Source organism: Branchiostoma floridae, chromosome 4 (genome assembly GCF_000003815.2).
Source record: "Branchiostoma floridae strain S238N-H82 chromosome 4, Bfl_VNyyK, whole genome shotgun sequence".
NCBI lineage: Eukaryota > Metazoa > Chordata > Leptocardii > Amphioxiformes > Branchiostomatidae > Branchiostoma > Branchiostoma floridae.
This window is the reverse complement of record NC_049982.1, coordinates 26363982-26386150: the sequence shown is the minus strand read 5'-3', so window position 1 is coordinate 26386150 and position 22169 is coordinate 26363982. Positions and strand designations below refer to the sequence as shown.

At 40.4% G+C, this 22169-nt stretch overlaps 2 protein-coding genes across 2 annotated transcripts in view; one reads left to right on the top strand and one right to left on the bottom strand.

The window, feature by feature from the left end:
- Positions 1-11756, top strand: part of LOC118413532 (cilia- and flagella-associated protein 43-like) — a gene marked incomplete in the record, with an annotated part of 29634 nt that extends 17878 nt beyond the window's left edge. Inside the window, 13 exon segments of the mRNA XM_035817055.1 lie at positions 851-940; positions 2762-2842; positions 3333-3464; positions 3932-4051; positions 4366-4649; positions 5138-5357; positions 5949-6061; positions 6715-6874; positions 7355-7428; positions 8047-8137; positions 9032-9112; positions 9703-9856; positions 10772-11756. Coding sequence (XP_035672948.1) covers positions 851-940; positions 2762-2842; positions 3333-3464; positions 3932-4051; positions 4366-4649; positions 5138-5357; positions 5949-6061; positions 6715-6874; positions 7355-7428; positions 8047-8137; positions 9032-9112; positions 9703-9856; positions 10772-10941 — 1770 coding nt within the window.
- Positions 11757-13420: 1664 nt separating this feature from the next.
- Positions 13421-18851, bottom strand: LOC118413311 (ADP/ATP translocase 1-like). Its single transcript, XM_035816618.1, has 3 exons — positions 18631-18851; positions 14992-15125; positions 13421-14705 (listed from the first exon to the last, which is right to left on the bottom strand). Exons 1-3 carry the CDS (start codon positions 18742-18744, stop codon positions 14057-14059), a joined length of 897 nt encoding a protein of 298 aa, XP_035672511.1. The 5' UTR covers positions 18745-18851; the 3' UTR covers positions 13421-14056.
- Between the last annotated feature and the right edge of the window lie 3318 nt (positions 18852-22169).

Below are 22169 nucleotides of genomic sequence, written 5' to 3'. Positions count from 1 at the left end.
TGACCAGGGATTGTCTCACCATATACACCGAGGATAAGGCGGGGCATTAACATTATTATCATATAGCCTATCCAACTGACAGTTATTTCACACAAATTCCTTTATAACAAATAAACACTTTAATACATTACATAAAAATACATTTGCAATATATATATTGTACAATAGTGTCTATATATAATACAAACATTAAACTATTTCATCATCATCATTTAACTAATAATTTTAACTAATCATCTGTTTGTGAGATAGCATATCAGCATCAACATGTGGCTTATTTGCAATACAAACTACATGTATTAAGTGGAGTCCTGGTACCCCCCATGCAGAGCCTTTTCACTTGGGCACGACAAAGTACGTATATATGAAGTGATTTAGGAAGGTACCGGCTTAATCACGTTAGAAAGCCATAATGAAAATGTGTAAAATCAGCATAATTCCTTTTCAAGTATCCCTATATTCCCCATGTGGAGCCCTAATTAACATAACCAATCAATCATAATATTTTTGACAGTCTGTTATGCATGGTTTACACACAAACAACAGTACAAAAAAAAATTCATGACTGTCCCCTGTATAATGGTGCGGTCCAAAAAGTGGTCGGTTATTAGAATAACCGACCACTTTTGAGGTTACTGCCTGATAACCCATGGGAAATGGGGGCCTCTGATTGGCCAACTCCATCTGGCTATATGATAATGCACGTTAGACTTGTAGGCCAACAAAGTATATTCCCTTATAAATGTATTTATGACAGAGCACTACGAAACCATGTCTGAAGTCTACTCTGAAGTCAAGTCTGAAGTAAGTCACTGTGGTATCCTTATACAATGTATATTTCTTTCCGCAGGTGAAAGTAGAAAAGTATGTCAGCCCAGAGGAGCAAAAAGTTATCGAGCAGCAGAAAAAGAAGGAGGAAGAGCGCCGCCTAAAGGAACAGGTAAGAACTGCAGGAACTCTAAATACAAATGTACTTACCAGATAAAAATGCCAGCTTGAATAAAACTTTTGAACAATTGTAATATTTTTCTTTACAATCTTATGAATTGTAATTTTGGATTTGAGAAACTTTAATACTTAAAGACAAGACAGTTTTTGCTGATTGTCTTCTGAATTCAATGTAAATTGATGTAGATAGTGGTAATATTTTAATATGATTTATTGAACATGTGTTGTGCCTGTGTATTTGTGAACACCTTTGTGCCTTATGTAACATGACAGGCTTACTGGACGAGCAAGCGTGTAAGTGATGTAGAGGTCACAAAAGCATTAGATAGTAGTCTGGTGCATTAGGTTCATGTCTTGATTGCATAATTAGGAAAAAATAAGAGCACCTGTACAGTGTGCAAAAAACACTGTATATGCAATAAGCAATTTGCTCACTAGCTATAGGTATAGCAAATGTTTTTGTGCACACTTGATATAACATCCATTGGCATAATACCGGTCGGTTTACTGCAATTTCTCAAGCAATGCTAATTTGGCAAATGATCAACGCATCATTTTCTCCAGTTACATGTTGCTGTAACAGCTTACCTTTGCCACTTCTTCTGTGTAAATTATTTTGTCTCTCTGGTCCTGCTAAAAACATAATATCGTAATTGGAACACACTGCGGAATTGCACGGAGAACGGGCGCGTGGTTGGAAGGGGGTGCACTATACCGGCCGAACGAAACACGGCACAATTAACTGCCGCTATGTACCTTTATACATCCTCTGTTGTTCCTTTCTTTCCTGTTAGTAGTTGCACAAAACAAAAATCTGCATGAGCATACAAAAAGTCATGAGAAAATGGGCGTATACTGACAAGAATTATAATTTAATTTTGGTCCGTCACAACCGCTATGACGTAAAACTTTACTGCTGGCCGTAGCATTAAAAATGGCGGGAAAATGGCGACGTACGTTCAATTTGACCCATTCAGCCGTAGATCCGGGCGATAATGCAACGGTTCCTCAAACTTTTACACGAGTTGTAGGTCACCAAAAGAAATTCAAGATTGCTGTTGAATCATGCTCGTCTTGTGCCGTGAGCGCATGTGATTATTATCTACAAATCTGGCGATGAACGTGACAGTGTGTTTGTCCCACGACGAGCTCGCCTGCCCCGAAAATGACCTGAAAACTTTTGGCCTTGTTGTCTTCGAATGCATTGTTATCGATGCTTTGTAAATTATGTATTGGACACCTAGATGTCTGAAGTGTGCATACCTCAGAAATAACTATTGTTGCATGTGTAGATCTCTTTAAGTTCCACTATTTTTAATCGACCGGTATAAGGCTTATGACCGGTATTATGCCAATGCATGTTACATGATTGTAGACAAATAGTGATTGAATTACACCATAAGTTGGCAATGGTAGAATTGATGTATATTTAATTTAGTGGTAATATCACTGTTAGAGTAGTAGTTAGTCTTTCAACTAGTGCCATGTTTAGAATTAATTTAGTTTGGTGACATCAATGTTTTCATCATGATGAATCTAAGTAAACACTAGATAAGTCACAGTTACTAAATTTGTGACACAGCTTTTAACTGTTGTTATAGAGTACCACCATATCTTGGTACAATCGTACATTTTATGTTTTCTACAATACTCTTATGCTTTTTAAACAAATTCTATAGTTTATTCCTTCATTCATTCTGATAGTTTTGTTATCATTGGCCAAAAATAATGGTTAATATGACACAAAGAACCCTATGATAAACTTTTGAAGATGAAACAGTGACAATGCTAACAGTAAGTTTTCCTGTGACAGGGCGACAACGCTCGTGAACGAGGGTTGGTCGACATGATGGGTGGAGTCTTGGAGGTCAAGAAGGAGGACGAACTGAAACAGGTTCGTGTTACCCACTTTTTTTAGTCCTCTTGAGATGAAGAACTTTGTAATGTATCCCAAGCCTTGTAAGTATCACACATTTCAGCAGCCTATAGGCTGTGATGTTTTACAAACAAATCATTCTCATTTTCAGATTTTGTAGTGGAATTTCCTGCTATGTATATTAGAGGAAACTATGCTAAACATGCCACACATTTAACTTTTCACCTGTTTTACATCGCTCTATCATTATTCAGGGATCTACCAAATTCATCGAAATTCATGAATGGTGATTTTATTCTTGTTAGACCTTTGAATTCTGTGCCAAAGCAGAACTCATCAGTATATTGTACTGTAACACATTTACAAGCTCATTTATAGAGGGTGCTTATAATGACATTCAATTTGTCAACTTTAGTTGTTTAGTTTAAGTTTAGTTTAAGTTTACCCCTTTTTTCTCAAATTTAGATAAAAACCTAACATGATTTTTGATACAATTATGATTCATCAGGATATCCCCAAGCCCGGGTTCGTGGCGGAGGGAAAGCCTGAGGCAGAGTGGACAGAGGAGGAGAAGAAAGCCATGGTCGACTACGAGAAGAAGGTCAAGGAACTTACAGAAGAGAGGGAGAAATATCGCAAGGTAGGACGTAGCATATTGTTCTTGAAATTACAAGCCTGCAATGATATGTGGGAGAATCGTTAATGATAACACAAGTCATGTCCATTAATTTCTAGCTTATGAAAAATATTTAAGGGATACAGTTACTGTGAAAACATTAGACCAAAAGCAATACCTCCCTGTCAATTGATAGCCTCTTCTATTGACCCCTTGACCTGGACTGTCTGTCGTCATGTCTGATTAATGACTAGGTCGACCATCTCTGAACTCTACTTCCTGTCACTCCTTGGACCTTAGTAATGGCATCATAGCTTCACACTTCCTACCTTTGGCTAACTGTGTATAGCTACAGAAACACATTTAATATGATAACAAATAGACACACTGAAAACAAACTAGACTCTATACAATAATGATATTATAGATACGTGTATAATGCAAAGACAAATACATAGTATATAAACTGAATTTTCCTCACTTATTTCTAGAACCTTGAGGCAGAGCTGAAGAAGCTACAGACTCAGAACTCAGAAGGGTCAGCTTCATTCGACGAGGCTCTCGGTCAGCTGTTCAAGAGGAAGGTCAAGACTGAGATGGTCATCAACCAGGTACAGACAGTTAACACCTACTAGTGTGTCCACCTGATAATTGCTAAACATTTGAAAAATCAGTAATTGTAAGGTACCGGTCGTGAGAATAGAGGCTAGTTAAATTTATGCAGTCCATGTTTTTTCAAGAGGGTGTTGCCTGCAAAGTAATGATCACAATTATTTGAGTTTAGGTGTTCTTTCGTGGATACTTTTTGGTGGATACTGACTTCATTGCTATTCTCTGAAATGTGGGTTGTACTCCCCGCTTTATGGGTGAGGAAGTTAAGGTAATTCAAGCCCAAAGACACGTATGACTGTGGTTTTCCCTGTAGGAGGAGTTGAAGATTGTACGTCTGGAGTTGTTGATTCTGGCGGAGGAGGAGCTGGCCTGTCGTGAGGAGGAGCTCTATCGTCTTCTGGACGTCAAGAAGGCCGCTAAAGTGGAGGCCGCGGCCCGACTGCAGGAGGCGAGAGTTGCCGTCGAACACTTCCGAGAAGAGTACGAGAATATCGTGGCTGAGGACAAGGTGATGGATCGAGCCTTCAAGAAAGACTTTGCTGATGTCCCCGCCCATCTTCAAGACCCACTGTACAAGGCCTTTAAGAGGAGACCAAGGTGAGGACTTACTCTTTGATCTACTTACTGATAAATTTGCACATATAAACAAATTGTGTTGTGCTTCTTTCAATATATGACAATAGATACATACCAGTGGTAGAACCTTGTAACCTACAAAGTTTCAAGGTAAAAAAATGGTTACTAAATATTTGCTTAACATCATTGCGACAAGCTCCCTAACGACCTGATACTACTGTTTTGGTGGAATCTGATAATGTGTCATCTTGGCTCTCAACTACAACCTCATTGGACCATACTTCCAATTATCCAAGTATCATATCGCACCACTTTAACTGAACATGCTGCCACTATGTAATATTCACATCACCGTGGACACACACCAAGACAAACAAACACCTACTGATTACAGTACCTCCATTTTCATGAAGATTAAGATGAACATGGACTGTGTTGCATATTTGCCCTAAACTTAGCGCAAGACCACCATTAAAGGTTACTAAAGGCTTTTTCTGCTACCCTCTCAGGGTCCAGAGATTTCGCACCCAACTTGATCCGGCCACAGCGGCAGCCAACCCATTTGCAGACCGACCGCCCTCCGCCCGCGTGAGTCTCCACACGACACAGTCCCTGTACATGGCGCTGGACGAGTTTGACGGGCCCGCCAACATCCCCGACGGGATCGAACCATACGTCTGGCAGCGTCTGTGTGAAACACGGAGACTCAAGGTGGAGAAGGAACAACAGGTAACTGTGGTTGAAACAACAATGGGTTTTGTTAGGCATCCATCCTTTGACAGAATCTTGTGGCTATATAATGGCTACCAAAAAGTAATCATTATTGCATTGCCATCAACTTGACAGACAAAATGGTCATGTCTAATACCATAAAAGCAGCTGGTACAATGGCCCATAGGACAAGATTGTCTGCCTTGCATTTGGAAGGTTGCGGGTTCAAACAGTAGCTGGGTCATATGAAAGGATTCAAAATGGTACCAACTGCTATCTCTGCTCAGCATTCAGCACTTATGAGAATTTTGTATGGGAGTTGAACTCAACAGTGGACTAGCTCCATGTTGTAGTGGTCTGTGTGGCCCAAGGGCTATAAAAACGGAGATTGGCCCTGCCCTGTGTGGATGTTTTGTTTTCACAGTTTTTGCTATAACATCTCCACTGCAAATTCATGACACTGCAAATATTTGGTTCACTGTACTACTGTAACAGCTGAACTAGAAAATTGTTTCAACCGCAAACTTTAAACACTGAAATCACCTTTCCTCTTTTATTGCAAAATTAAGTCACCATGTAAAAATTTGTTCTCGTTCTCCAACCCCACAGGTAAAGCAGAAGGCTCTGACGTTAGCGGAGATGAACGCCTTCCTACAGAAGCGTACGGAGGAGGACGACAGGCTGATGGACGATATTGATGACCTCATCACTTTACAGAACAAGTAAGTTCATGTTTATGGCACTGTTTTTGAATGGACCAATCCTGGCTGTCCATGTATATATAACTCGCAGCTCAACCAATGATAGAGTCACACAAATTTCACATACATGCAGCCACTCTCTCATTGGTCAAGCTGCAGATTGTCATTATCTCATTGGTTGAACTGATAATTGTGATGGACAGCCAGGATTGGTCCTTTTCTTTCCATGCATAATACAACAGTCAACATAACTCAGAGCAAACTATACATGATTATGTTTACCTTCATGGAAAGGAAACATTACTCTTTTTCTTCTTCTGCTTCTCCAAACAAGTAAAATCAATGACCTAGACCAGACGGCAATTACCATGGTTACTGGAGGTGTATCAGACATGCTGTGCTATTTTGTTTATATTCTGTTTGTTTAGATAGGTGTAACCCCCTTACTGAGTCTCACCGTGGGTAATGTAGTAAGTGGCAGGACAGGGATGGAGAGGCTGGTTTCCTGTATATGCATGTGTTTGAGTAAGCATGAACAGAGTACTGGGTAGTTAGTTTCTTAAACTAGACCATTTGAAGGTAAACATTACGTATTTGCTTGCAACTGTTTCCTTTCTAGTCGTGATTTTGCCTTCATCCTTTGATTGTTCCTTTCGTGCTGTCTTCCCCCATAGATTGAGGGAGGATAAGATGCGGTGGATGTTGAACCTGGAGGTACAGTTCCTACTGAAGCAGGGGCAGGTGGAGGTGGATTCTGGGCCCTTCATCCACGACTACAGCGACTCCATCCTCCTGCACAGGGGCGTCATCGAGGACCTCAACTCCAACATCAAGGTAACGGAGAAAAGACTCATCATCACAGATTGTATTTTACATGTTGCGGTAGAGAATGCAGTCTGGTAGTGTAAGGGGTTGCTTGGCTAAATTAAACCTTCCTAAAGCTAGCAAGACTTTCAGACTTACTTACTTTCAAATCATCATTTTTAAAGAACAAACTTTGACATCAGCTACTTTTAGCTATCGTGAGAGTTGAAAAAAAATGCTTCCAAGTAACTTGTTGTTACATCTTCTGGAATTTATTCTGTTGTACCACTGGATGGACTCTTTCATTGCTTTGTATGAAAAAGACTCATAACTTAAGATCATACTTTATATAATTGTTTAATGCGCATGAGAACTGGATTTAATTTGCATAGTACATCTTGACATGTGGACATAGCCCAAAGTGGATGATAACTGGCACTGCTGTGTTACTGTGTGTACAGTGAATGTCTTGAGAATTCTGAGGTTAATGAGGATGAATGTTGCTTGCAGACTTTGGGAGATGCCAAGTTGCAGATAATGGTGGAGAGTAAGGACTTCAGGAAGGGAATCCATCAGCTAGAATGGTAAGTAAAACATCTTTCTTCTTTCATTCTCCTTTTTAGTCATTACATTTAGAACCATATGTAGGGTATCATAGGGTACTGCAAACAATGTACATCAGGGCTCTAGCCAGCTCGAATTTTTTTTCCGTCAGCCAATTCCAATTGTCGTGAAAACCGCGAAAATTCATTTTCCCTATGACACTACAAAGTAGTAAATGTTGCCATTGATACCTTGAAAAACGGGTTTTGATGAGATTAACATATGCAAAAGAGCGCCGACACGCATTGTCAACAATCATAACAATAGCAAAACAAACAGTGCGTGGCTTTTACGGCCGTGGATGGCGTCCGTCAAGGTTGACGGATCGGTTTTAAAATTTTTCCGTCAGACGCAGCAAATTTCCGTCAATTGACGGAAAAATGGACGCTGTCTAGAGCCCTGATGTACATATTGGGGATCGGCATAATAATTCAGAGGCTGAGGGCGGTGAACAGAAGGTGGAAAGAAAGACGAACAGTCATTATTGCGACAAACCAAGAAATGCTGGTAGAATTGTAAAGTACTATAGATTTGGTAATCGTAATGAGGCAATATGGTCCCCACCAGTCCTAAGCTGACAGACTGTATGTGTTGTACAGGGAGAGAAGAAGAATGCAGATGCAGAAGTCCGACCTGGACACCAAGGCTCGAGACATCCAGATGTTCCGCATGACTAAGGACCTGCAAGTGGTAAGAAGTAGTCATATTTCTAACAGTCCACACAATTTACTGGTCGTATCACTGGGTATATTGCAGCTCTCTAAATTTTGTTCTTTACCTTGCCTATAAGCACATCTGTGCTGGAAAAAGAGATGATGATCAAGCAGGGCTCTAGCCAGCTCGAATTTTCTTTCCGTCAGCCAATTCCCGTTGTCGCGAAAACAGCGAAAATTAAGTTAGACAGACGGAAATGAGACCTTGAAAACTGGTTTTTAATGAGATTATCGTATGCGAACGGGTGCCAACACACATTGTCAACAATCATAACAATAGCAAGACAAACAGTGTGTGGCTTTTACGGCCGTGGACAGCGTCCCCAAGCCGCCTGTAGCTTCCACCAAGAATTTTTGTCCGTCAAGGTTGACGGATTGGTTTAAAAAATTTTCTGTCACATGCAGCAAATTTCCGTCAATTGACGGAAAAACGGACGCTGGCTAGAGCCCTGTAATCAAGTAAAGTTGATCAAAGAGCTCAAGAGCTTTGTCAAATTTTGGCATGCCAGTGGAAGCAGAAAAAGAACTTGAGCACTGGATAGCTTTACTTTCATTTGCAGCTTTGAGACTACATTTATTTACCTATTCCAGACATCTGGATGGCCTATGTATTTTTAATGGGGCCCTGAGAATCATTAAATTCATCAATATCACAAAGAAACTTGTAACGGCTTCTGTTGTAACATGCATTAAATTGTTACATGAAAACATACAAAAGCCAATTTGAAAAGAAAACAAATGAATTTGTACTTGTGTCCATTACCAGTCCAGGTCTACATCTCAAAGACTGGGGTTTTTCTTCGGAGGCCAGAGGTCTAAATGCATAACTTGCATGTAGTCTTACTTGTAAATATATCTGCCCATTCCACAGTACCTGGGTGATGAGGACCATTCTGCCATGACGGCTCACCAGATCTCTGTACTGGAGCAGACAATCGCTTCACAGTCAAAGGTAGGAAAACACTTCAAATATTATCATAACAAGCAATTAAAACTTTATTGCAAATCTGTGCCTGAGGGTTTCAAAGAAAACAAACAGTTGGTATACTATGAGGGAATTCGTAGCAGAAAGAGAGAAAGAGAATAATTGATCACTTTAGTTCCGTGTAGCATGTAGTTTGTTATCCTGAATAAATTGTTCAGCATTGTTGACAAATTATTTGCATTGCAAAGTCGAATGTCAGATTACCCAAAAGTCACAATGGAGCATCCAGTCACGTACTAGGTGTTTGCGAACTAGTTTTGACAGACACCCTATGAAAAATACTTACAATGAACTTGTTCCGAAAGCCTTCCGCTACTGTTGCCGGTCCTCCTGAAAAAGCGTTGCTAACTTTATTGTTGAACATTTTCAAGATCCCCGTGCTACTCTCCTGGGAGGAAGGTCGAAAAAAATATGGCAAATAAAGAAAGGGTGACGATTTTCCCCACCAACTACTGTGTGGCTGTTCTTGGATTGAACACTGGACAGTCAAAGAACGGAACATCTAGTCAAAATAGGATAACGTACTGAGTTGTCTTCTACATCCGACATTTTCCCAGAACCACGAGAAGCGCGTGGAGGAGTTCGAGAGCCAGCTGAAGGAGCTGAGGAGGACGATCCGGCGGATGGAGGAGCAGAACCGTGGGCTGGACAGGGAGCTGGAGGAGCTCAACGTGTCCGTGTTCGAGAGGAAACACATCAATGAAGTCAACGGTAAGCCAAAAAGTAGTTACTCAAGCAACCGGGTATGGTTTTGGAAATGGTCAGACTTTTCAACTACTATCCAGTAGTTTTCGTCAGTGACACTTGTTGGAGAGGGTTTATATATCCTAGCTGTGAATTGATATGTAAAAGGAATCTAGTTGAAGAGCAGGTTTATCCTAACTATGAATCAATATGCAAAAATTGGTGGAAGACAATTTTTTTTAAAGGTCCAAAAGCTACAAATGTAAGACAAATTGAATCATTATTGATGCAAATGAATTAATTAGCTCCTGTTGTTTGAATCACTGCATGTCTAACCTACTTCGACTAAAGTCAACGGTAAGTTCAGTTAAATGTTTGCGGTGGACAGGGTCAGGGATTATTTTCAGGGTTTTCGTGGTAACCTTGCCAGTGTGAATTCATGACAACACTGTGTTTGCCATATCACCCAAGGTACCAGTCCAACCAAAGGTTATTGCATGCAACAACTGAAGGCCTAACCCGCAGGAGGGCTGGGACCAAGGGTGTTTTTTTAGAACACTGTGTAGTATTATTTTTGTGTCATACCGGTATCAACCACTACAAGCATTACAAATTGAAATTTGTAACATTCGCTAGAAGTTGAGAATATTTGGTGTTCACAAACAAAAAGTTCTAAAAACATCAATTCTAACGTCGAAATCCAGTATTCGAATTTTTGACAATGGCACATGTGAAGTGTATTAATTTTGCATTTATTCTGGGGAAGCCTGTAGGATACAGGTAAAAGCCCATGAGAGACCGTTACATGTAGATATAGACTGGTCTGGAATACCTAAAATTGAACATTTTCGATTCCCAGGTATGACATTATTAAGTGATGTATCACAAGAGAATCCACATTCATGGCATAAATGATAATCAACTTCTTACCCCACTCCACAGCTGACGTCCGTAGCGACGCGGCGGCAGAAAAGCGAATGGCGGACATCGTGCAGCGGAGGAAGCTCGTGGACCTGGCAAAGGCCCAGGCGCAGGAGGTGGCCGTTCTTCGTGCTGAGGTGGAGAGACTGCGCATGAGAACCTTCCCTGCTTTAGTGCAGGTGGAGCACTGAGGCAGTACTGTTTTACTGTTGTGTATGTTCATAGTAAACGAATTAAAAACTTTACAGATAGTTTGCTTCCATTTGTGACTTGAAACCCACAAGACTCATACCAGCATCACGGATTAGTGATGAAATTATCCCAAATCATTATATAGGCTTGGTGAACTCTTGGTAGTTCGTACATTGTAAAAGGCTGAGAAAGGTCGACATTGTGTATATAATATAATGTCTGCTAACATACTTCCACCAGGTCATATATACCCTTAAAAAATGCGTCTACAGAGATATCCAATGTAACATCCCTCAGTAAAATGCATTCCTGTATATCTAAACTTTGTTTACATGTATCACCACTGTTTTCCAAAGTGGTGGATTTATGTAACCCAGTGGATAGACTGTAAATGGAGGTTACAGCACTGTAGTTGTGTGTGTTGACTATTTGAGTGCTCACTCTAATTGCAACCTTGTAATACTCTTTCCTAAAGACTTGGAGTTTAGTATCCTAATGTATAATTGTAGTGTACACAAACAATACCTTTACTCAATGTTTCTGACTTATACATACTAGCATATATTTGCTAGATCTAGACACATCAGCAATTTCTTATAATGTCCTACATGTAACTACTTGTTCCACTTGCGTTGTGAAGTTTGGTGAACGAATGTTGATTTTTTTTTAAAACTATGCACGTTTTGTAGTGTTGTAAATATTGTTGGTGAAAGAATCAATATAAATGTTACTAGATTATCTATTTTTTATGTACAGCATAAACTCACGAGGGTTTGTGATCTTGTTTGAAAAAGAATAAACATTCCACACAGAACATTTTGTGTCTCATCTAGTGAGAGTTTGAGTGAGTGAATGAGTATAAGTGAGTGAATGAATTAATCAGTAATCATGTACATGTATTTGTTATAAACAGGTGTTTGCCGTGGTTGAATTGGCATCTTCCTGCTAATTTCCTGCTGCACCTATCAGCTTTCCTTAGTACTGCAGCAGAATTCCCAGTTTTAGTTTAGGACACATCTACATGTAGTAGCACTCTGGGGAACTGTTTGTGCATGAACCTCCTTGTGGCCAGTTACACACCTGTGATTGCACTAATTTGTCATCATTAAGGATGCTGATCGCAGTATTAATCAATGGCCCCGTAGTCCATGAGGTCTTAGCTAAAAACCTTTAACACTTTGAAGCTTCGTATACATATTTACGTGAGCATGGCATAAAGTACTGTAATTCACTTCACGGTACCAAATTTTCATGGTCTGAGAGAATTGAACTTGTTCTCGGAACTATATGTTCACTGTCGAGGCAAGTGCGCATGAAAAAAGTCTGCGAATTATTTTTTATCGGTAATGATAAGTTCACGTTACAGTCGTCACCGTGAAAACCGTGAACATAACATTACAGTGAAAAAATCAGGAATGACAGTATTCAGTGTGGTATGGTAATATAATACGTCTGCTTTAAAATCAAATGAACATGTTTGCCCTGTTGGCATATCAATGCACAACTGTTTCCGTGAGTTGGCTGCAGTTCCATTGACCTCATATGAACCTGTCCTCAAAATGTTATAAAACCATTCTTTTCAGTTACTTTGTAGATTTTACCCAGAACAAAATCATTTGTCAGACTACTCTAGGGAACCTACTATAATTTTAGTACAATACCAGTCAGTTTGTGGTCCTTACCTTAATCCCAATTGGCAAAATACTGAGTTCTGCTACCTTGGACTCCCCACTGGACTTTCCTGTTCTGAATTTCCTATATGTAGTAATTTTTCCTTGTCACTTGTAAGCCCTACCTGTTTTCTATGCATAGAACATCAGCCCAAAACCAGCCAACAAGAGGAAAGTCAATGTCAACCTCTTTATTTGTTTCCATACCAGAACTTCCAAAGTTTCTTACCATCAGCATGGGTTTTATTTACAGCTCCGCTACAAGAAGTTTTCACACAACCACAAGTTAAAGCTAAGACTAAATATTCTTCACATTATCTGTATTACTGTTGCATTGTGACTATCACCGTTGCCATCTGAAGCTGCCTTTTTTATTTCCAACATTTGTTCCATTCAATTACAATGAATTTGTCCCATAGTGGGCAATGTGATCAAGAACATAGAGAAATGTTTAGCCTAGATGCCAGCATTTTTAGCCCTGGCACCCAAACTATGAAATGGCTACCTTTGACTACATAGCTTGCCAAATTGCCCATAACGAGACAAGGTTCATTCTTTCCAAGGTGTTCTCAATCTGAGTTATAGACCTAGTCTTTCTTCACGTTCTTTCCACATTTCCTTGTTCCAGATACCCTTTTTCCTGCAGTAGTAGCCTTTTTGGCACCAAATGTGCACTGGTTGCAGTATTAGGCAGCATGGAAAAAGTTATACACCAATTCATCCTGAACCAAACCACATCACACATATTCCCTGGTTCTAGCCAGTTTCAGATGTATCAACTTGACAAAAAAAATCCAGATCAGCATTGAACAGGAGCCATCAATGTGGTTTAAGACCTTTATTTACGTCATGCAAGTAAGCCAAGAGATTCATCATTTGTCTAAAATTTTCGGTTCTAGTGGTGATAAAAATGGTCAAGAGACACACAAACAACAGAGCCATGATTATTAAATAGCATCCCTCACGTCATGACAAGGTAAAGATGTCTATACTAAGACTTGTCCAACCCAAAATGATTCCTAATTGTACAACTCAATGATTTCTATATGTAAATCTGTATTTCCCTTAAGTTTAACGCCTGTACAATGTGCTTACATAATGACTCATTTTTCTCCTTTTTTTTCTTCGGTTTTCAGAGCTTGACTACAATACGAGGGATGAGGTAACAAATCACTCCATTTGGTATTATGGGCAGATACTTGGAAACCTGTTAGGATTCTGTTTTCACCGGAGAGATGTCTTACAATATGTCACAAGCTCCATCCAAGGACCTCTTGGCACCCTCTCCTAGATTCAATACATTTATTAGACCTTATTTAAAAATCCTTACAAACTGCAAGAGATTAATGTAGAGATGCCAAGAGATCCTGTATGCTAGCTAAAGTACAGATTGTTCAGAACCCTCGTGGTGCTGTGTTATATAAATAGCACAGATGCTGCCCTCTTAGATGACCTTCTTGATCTCGTCGTACAGAACGAGCACGAACGCGCCGCCCATGCCACGCAGGATGTTGGACAAAGCGCCCTTGAACAGAGCAGAGGCGCCCTCATCCTTGATGATCTTCCGCCAGCAATCCAAGGTGTTCTTGTAAATCAACTCCTTCAGGCCAGACTGCATCATCATACGCCGACGGACGGTGTCGAAGGGGTAGGAGACGATGCCGGCGCTCGTGGTCACCACCTGGGCGATGGCCCACGACACGACGAACGGCGTCTTCTTGGGGTCGGGCATCATGCCCTTGGCGGTGTCGAAGCAGCCGAAGTAGGCAGCGCGGTAGATGATGATACCCTGCACCGACACGCTGAAGCCTCTGTAGAGACCGTACAGGCCGTCGGACCGATAGGTCTGTGCCAGGCAGTTACCCAGGCCGCTGTAAATCCTGTCGCCTGCACCCTTGCCGATGTCGGCGGCCAGACGTGTACGGGCGAAGTCGAGCGGGTACACGAAGCACAGGGAGGTGGCACCGGCCGCGCCTCCGGAGGCCAGGTTACCGAAGAAGTAGCGCCAGAAGCGCTTCTTGTCTACCCCACCCAGGAAAAGCTGCTTGTACTTGTCCTTGAAAGCGAAGTTAAGAGCTTGTGTGGGGAAATATCTGGAACAAATTAAAAACAGTTCTTGTTAGCATTGATACTTTTCTAAAAAAAAAAACATGTTTTAAATAACATAACATAAACATGGCCTGCTTTAATCAGGTTTTTAGTATTGGTGACTTTGAAAAAAAGGAATTCCTCTTTCAATTTAGAGGTGCAATCAGGTGGCTTAGCAAGCCCTCAGCAGCAGGAGATTGCGCAACACAGGCTAAAACACTGTGCAGCTTGACAAAAACAATTGAGGACTACAGAATGGAAAACTCCTTGTTTACTAAGAGCGGGTCCTACCTGATGACATTAGCCAAGTTGCCACGCCAGAAGGACAGGACGCCCTGCTCCTTGGGTATCCTCGTCACGCAGTCAATAATGCCCTTGTACTTCTTGGCCCCTGCGGCTTCCATCTGCTTGGATGCATCTTGCACCTGGATGAAGACAGAAAAGCACAAACAATAAGTAACAAACTCGGATAGCTTTTGTGCTAGAGTACGTTTTAAACTTAGTCTAATGCAAAAGTTCATGGGGATTTAATTTTGTGGTAGGGAGAAAATGGAATGTTCTTGTTTAGTTTTGTCCCCAGTTCGTGGCTGAAAAAGGGGTTAGGTGTGAGAAGACAAAGTTTGTGGTGATTTTCAGTTTGCTGGGAAGAGATCACCACCAAAACTGAACATAAAACCTCTGCTACCATTTACAGCACTTCCATAGAAACTATTAGACATGATGATCTGTCAGTGTGAGAATATGTAACAATTAATGAACATTTTACTGACAGACTTTCACCCCACTGGTGAATAACTAGGTCAACATGGCCACCATTGCACAAAATTCTGGGTTAACTATACAGAAATTGTCTTGATAAGGTCTCATTGATGTATTACTCCGAGTGGGTACCCTAAAAGAGATCCGAGCCAAAAACTAAACGGCTGCATGGACGCATGTTTTTAGCGGTGAGAAATTCCCTTTTAGCCAGCCGAACTCATCTCAAAAGTTAGATTGGTGAAAGCTTGTTTGTAACTGAAGAAATTAGCAGGTTAAGTTTGGCAACCACGTGCTAGGTCGGAGGTACACAGTCCTGGGTTTGAGTGGTGCAGTTGACTGGTGGCAGCTAAAAAGGGCCTGTTGCGATGCTTGGCTAATTACATTTTGTAATTGTCATAAAAAAAGACTGTGTGCTTAGAGGTTGTTGGGAATTTTTTTTACATGATGAAGGGTAAATGTGCTCAACAAAGAATGAATAATATCAATATATTTCAAGTATGTTCATTACGAACGCGCCCATCTAAAACACGTATTATAACATAGAAGTCTATGGGAAGAAAAAACTCATCAATGAGACTTAAGGTTGCACATGTGACAAAATCATTCAATGACTGTCTTTGCATTAACACGAAGCAGCTCATTAATATAAATGGATGCTATTGAAATTCATGTCCTTTGCGGCCATCTGCCATCTACGTAGTACACTTTTGTCACGAGTCACGAGTTATAAATAGAGGGGCCCAGGGCTGGCAATGGGCAAGCCCGCATACCAGAAATATGGTACTGTTATGGCCATCTCAACTAAACTGAACTAGTCCCAACCAGCTTGGGTCAACCCAGGTTAGAGGACACACTGACACGGGTCACCTTCACAGCTTTGGTTCAGCCATGATTATTACACTGGCTTCAGCCAGACATATTAAAGAACATCATAATCAACAGTCATACACTGGTATCTTTTAAAGATGATTAGATCTTTTATCTTTTGGCCTGCAAGTTTAGTGCAACATCTTAACTGTGAGAAAAACAGTTCCATCTTTCAGATAAGGTACAGTAATGTTTTCCAACAAAAGGGGACAATCTCTCAAAAGCAGCATTATGCCATTATCAAAAAAATCTAGTTGATCCTTCCTATAAACAGCCACTGATAATCTGATGGGAGGTTGTAACACAAGACATTGTAAACAGCTGCCAACCCAGGGTTTGGTGTCACCGGAACATTGTCTTCTTAACAAACCAAACACAGCTGAGCTGGGTGGGGAGGGGAAGGGGCAATCATCTGACTGGCTTGTTTCTCTCCAACTTGAGTTTCCAACATTTAGCTTTAAGAAAATATGTCTAAACCCTTTAAAATCCCAGATAACAATATTGTACATGTTACCTTTAGAACTCTAACCTCTACTACTGGGATAAAAGTCATCACGCTGAGTGAGTGTTCCTTTGGCAAGTTACCATTTAGTGATTCACCAAAGTCTGGGAAAAGAGGGACATTTGGGCACACCCTTCCTTCACCTTTGTAAGATCTCATGTTTAGCAAAGCATAACTTTCTCCCTGTTCCTTACTGGTTTCTATGCACTACCATAATAATGTATTCAAGGTTACAGTTAAGGGTAAATTTTTGAGGTGGTCTTATATTCATGGTTTTACAGTGAATCTAATTAAAGCCAGTGTGGTAATATTTTTTATCTTCTGCTTACCTATCCCTTTGTTTTAATTGCTAATGTAAAGCCACAGTGAATTTCTCCCTACCACGAAATCAAATGCCTGCAAATGTTTTTCCTTTTACAGTAGTAGTTTAATGACCTTCAAATGAAGGAAAATTGTCTTCAGGATTACAAAAACAGTGTGGCTTTAAGTTTTGATAGCGATAGCAATCCTACAATGAACTGAATAAATGTTGCATGCAGACATCCGAAGCAGGGTTCTACTACAATGAAACTATTTTACCTTAATTGATTCAGTGCCATTACCCTAATCATCCTTTGGACTTAGATTGTGCCACATGGGATGGATCAATACTTGGAACAGCCATCTGAACATGGCGAACACTGTGCTGAGTCTTGATAGAATTCTCTCAACAAACCCTCCTTTTCACTCGGATAATTATTTTCCACGATACAGTAACCTACTTTGTGGATAATCACAAAGAACTCTCATAATTTGTGATGCAAATTTTTCTTCTCTCCACCTCCAAATGAAGTGAATAATTTTTTACCTTTTCAAGAAGACTGAATGTGGTGCAAAACGAGTTTAAAATTTTAGTGTTGGGAACTCCTGATGCTTCAAAAATGATATCCTAATGAAAGGAAACAACCAAATTTTGTAGAGTATGACCAACTCATGTTTTCAGGATTTTCCATGTTTAAGAATTGTAAATTCATTTCCTTTTGACCCAAGCGAAACACGTATATGACCTAAAAATTCCTTGATTCCGTGCTGCTGAACTTTTCCCACTGCTTCCTACCGGAAGTACGTCAGAGGACATAATGGCTGCCCACGTGTGACAAAATGTTCGACAACTTTTCTTCATTCTGGTACGGCAAAATCACGTACAGCAACTTCCGTACCCCTCAGAAAAACGTCCTACTGCTTGAAACAAGGAAATCTATAAAAGAAACCACCTAGGTTACGCTTTATTGAACATTCTCTCACTATGCAAATATCGCGTGGACGCCATAGGTGAACCGACCGCCATTTTTTATGCCGGCATTTTCATTTTCCCATTCCCTCGCAAACGTTAAGTTCACCTCTATCCACAAATCTTTCACCTATTCTTGAAGGTCACAAAGGTTTAGCGTCGGTTTCAAGTCACTTCTATGGTAACCTGCTAGGAGACAAAGGCGAGAATAATGGCGGGAGATTGTATTTCTACCGGCGACCGGCGTCCCCTTCTGGCTAGTGTTTCCATGTCGCCCGCTTCGCTTACAGGGGTCACCTCAAAATCCTGGCATAGGAGCTTCTTAGACCAAATTTTCGAGCCCTAAACGCAGTTCGAGAAGAAAGGATACAAAAGCCATCAATGGAGAGAAATTTGGGGACTGTTTTTGGATGTATTTCGTACAAAACCTTGAGACAATTTGAAGGTCACATGACTGAAGCCATGCCGCCATGAAAAAAGCCGGCATGTCACCCCGGCCCTAAAAACGTACGGATAAACCGGCCTAACTCACCTGCAGAAGCAACTTCACTCGCTCGATGGGGGCCACGGTCGTCTTAGCGATGGCCGCGGAGATACCTCCGGCAAGGAAGTCCTTGAGGAAGCCCACAACTTGATCCTGTGCCATGATGCTTGTGTTTCGTGCTCCGCCGCTCGAAGTGCTCAGATTGCGAAAGGATGGAGGGTGGGGAAGATGGCGAGGGGCAAACCTTTACGTCATGCGCCACGTGACTGGAGATGAATCTTCAAACCTCCCGTGATTGGCTACAGTACGAGCTATGCCTACGTTAGGAGTGCAATCGACCAATGATATCTAACGTTACAGTCTCATGGACCATAAAATCGGACGACATCAATGTATCATTTGTAGTGGGGGTGTTGGTTTATTTAAAGTATCAGTATCGACACAAACATGACCTGTGCGTATTACAAGTAGCAAAAGATATTTACATTTTTACATTTAAGTATTTGCTTTGGTCGCCCTTTTTACCCTCTAGCTTTAACCAACATGTTCACAAAATATTTCCAGTTTGAGCAAGGTGGTTTGGTCTTGCCTGCTTGGTTGCGTAATCCAGGTGCTTGACCTAAAAAGTACTGCACCTGTGCAGGCACCTGTCAGACCTCTCCCAGACACTGCATGCCATAATTGTTCATGTGCAATGCCTAAAATTTGCATGTGATTAATATTACTGTCGGCTTGCCAAACCAAGAAGGGCCAATCAACATCAATCATTTTATTGGGAGCAAAAACTCCAATGGGAGATAAATAGATCAGGTATTCAGGATCATTGAACAAGAACATTCTGTACATTGTATGATATGCTTGCATCTAGTAATTAGATTAACTATAATGTTGTTTTTGGACTATCTCTCAACGTATAGCCTATAACACTAGTTCACCTATATCCGTGTGGTAACCTATAACCGTTGTTTAAAAGAATTAGGTATTTAGGGGTTTATGAAGTTGACGGATGGTTGTTTTAAATTGTAACATTTTCAAAATATTGCAGTTTGAAATCACCGTCCGTCGACGCCATATCCATTAATACCCTGTTTTTAAAAACAAATATAGGCTACCCCACGGATAAAGGTGAACCAACGTTATAGGTTGCAAACCATAACGTCATAATTTGTACAACAGGAACAGTAAGCAGTTGTACTGTAAAAGGCACAACTGTTTTGACCACCTTCAAGCTGGTAAAGCTAGTAGGAGATGAATATATGTGCAATGTTGTATGTTGTTGCGCATCTTCTCAACAGTTGCAAATTGAATGCAATTCAGTGTTTCAGTGCAAAATTTCAGGTATCCCCGAGTGACCTTTCAGTGAACTATTCACTAACTTGTTCTTGCCTTGGTGCACAGGTCATTGAAAGGGCAAAACATCACTCATTCCAAGCAAATCACGATTCTGCATTGGTTAGGAATGAGTATTTCCAAGGATAATATGGAAGGGCTTGGACTTCAGTGCAAAACAAAAAGAGCTGTCCAAGACTAACTTCATATCCCTCCTGGTTTCTAGAGCTAGTCTATGCATGTTCCCCACTAGTTCCAATAAGGCAACAGACATGCATATAGCTAAAAATTGAAGACAGGAAATTAGATAACCTTTGATAACCTGCATGTAGCTTGAACCTTTGACCTAACTTCCAGTGAGAGTTCCTAATACCCCCCTCACATGTAGCGAAAATCGATCGGATGACGAGTCTGCGAGCTCTAAATTACGAGGAGGCATGACCCTGACGGGAAGGGGGGAACTCTGCCATTTCTTTGTCGGCATCAGGGTCATGCCTCCTCGTATTAAATTTAGAGCTCGCAGATTCATCGTCCGATCAATTTTTGCTACATGTGAGGGGGGAATAACAACTAGTATCTGGATAATTCCACACAACAAAATCAGAAGTTTAAAGAAACATCTTTTTATTCTTCTCATCATGAATGGTGACTAGTTGTCTATGATACACAATTCTGGCGGCGACATTAAATACAAAAAAGAGCTTTCTAATGAGTATATACAAGCAGTTTCACATTCTGCAACACCTCAAAAATACGACCATACATGAGAACATCAAGTCATTTTTGCTACATGTATTTGTTATACTTATTATAAGTGATTGTTCTGCAATGGTTTTGACTGTGAGAGGGTTGGGTGCCTTACAGCACATCCACGTACATTAGTCATACAATTTTTATGTAGAATTTTCAAACAGGCTGTGACAGAACTAACGGTCGACATGGATCTAAGACAGGCTTTTCCATAACACAGCAGCTGAATTTTGTGTAACACATGCACAACTATATTAGCCTGGTATCCAGCCGTAATATAGCTCCCGAGTCTCTTCTCTCCCCTTTGCAATTACGAAGAAGAGAGAAGAGACTCGGGAGCTATAGTAATACGGCTACAACTATATGAAGAATGCCTTCAGTTTGCAACCATGTGGCGATCGAACCACAAATGTGATCAGATCTAAAGAACAAAAAAATGAGGAAGGCAAGTGGGATCCTGATTCAGACTAAGCTAGTCTTCTTTGCAGACTTCCCAGGCTTTGTTTTACTATATAGATCTTTTTTTCTGATAGCTATTTGGGTCTGATTGCTTGTGTTTTAGTTGCTATCACCATTATTATTATAACCCAGAAAACTATGTCTATAGTTGAAAAAAAGCCAAGTCATGTGTTTTCCTATCACCAACTTCCATCTGTATGGACTCAAAGGGCCCCCATGTGTCCTGTGAGCAGCTAACATATGACTGTATATAAACTGTACTGTCAGGAAGTCTCACTTCATCATATTTAGCAGATTGTAGTTCATGTGTTTATCAATAATTTTTCAGAATTTTGTTTTCAATGCTGTAACTGGATTCTCATTTTCCAAGTGAAGAACTCACTTCTTGAAATTTTGTGCACCGAGGTACATTCTGCAGACTTTACTTTAAATTACAGATTTGAATTTGGCTTTGTTAAACTTTAGATTTGAAGTTTATCATCATTCTTTACAATCGGAGAACCAAGTAAAATTGGTGAGTTCTTAACAGATTTACATCTTGTTTTTTCTGCAACATAACAAGTGGCATACGAGAAAGCCATCTCTATCATATTTTCTCTCCCAAAGTAAATATGGAAAATATAACGATTCATTCAATGTTAACACACAAATACATTCACATTTATTCTCACATTTGACAGCATTTTAGTTGTAACTTTTCGTTGTTTGACAAAAAAATCCTGAAAGCTGTAGACATTGTACTACTATATGAAGGATACAAAAAAATATGATTGTGATGTGGGCATTCCTTTTTCTAAACTCCTTCAAATAGCAATACATTGGCAACATACAGTGCTATCTACTGTAAAAGTGGAAACGTTTGCGGAGATTTACTTTCATGGTAGGGAGAAAATGGAGATTTCATGATGGCTTTAAGTTTACAATTGAAACAATGAATGGCGTAGGTCGGCAAAATTTTGGCTGTGGTCCTAAGTTCGTGGTTGCTGTGAAAACCACTTAAACATAAAACCACTGCAAACATTTCCCCTTTCACAGTATATTTGGCATCC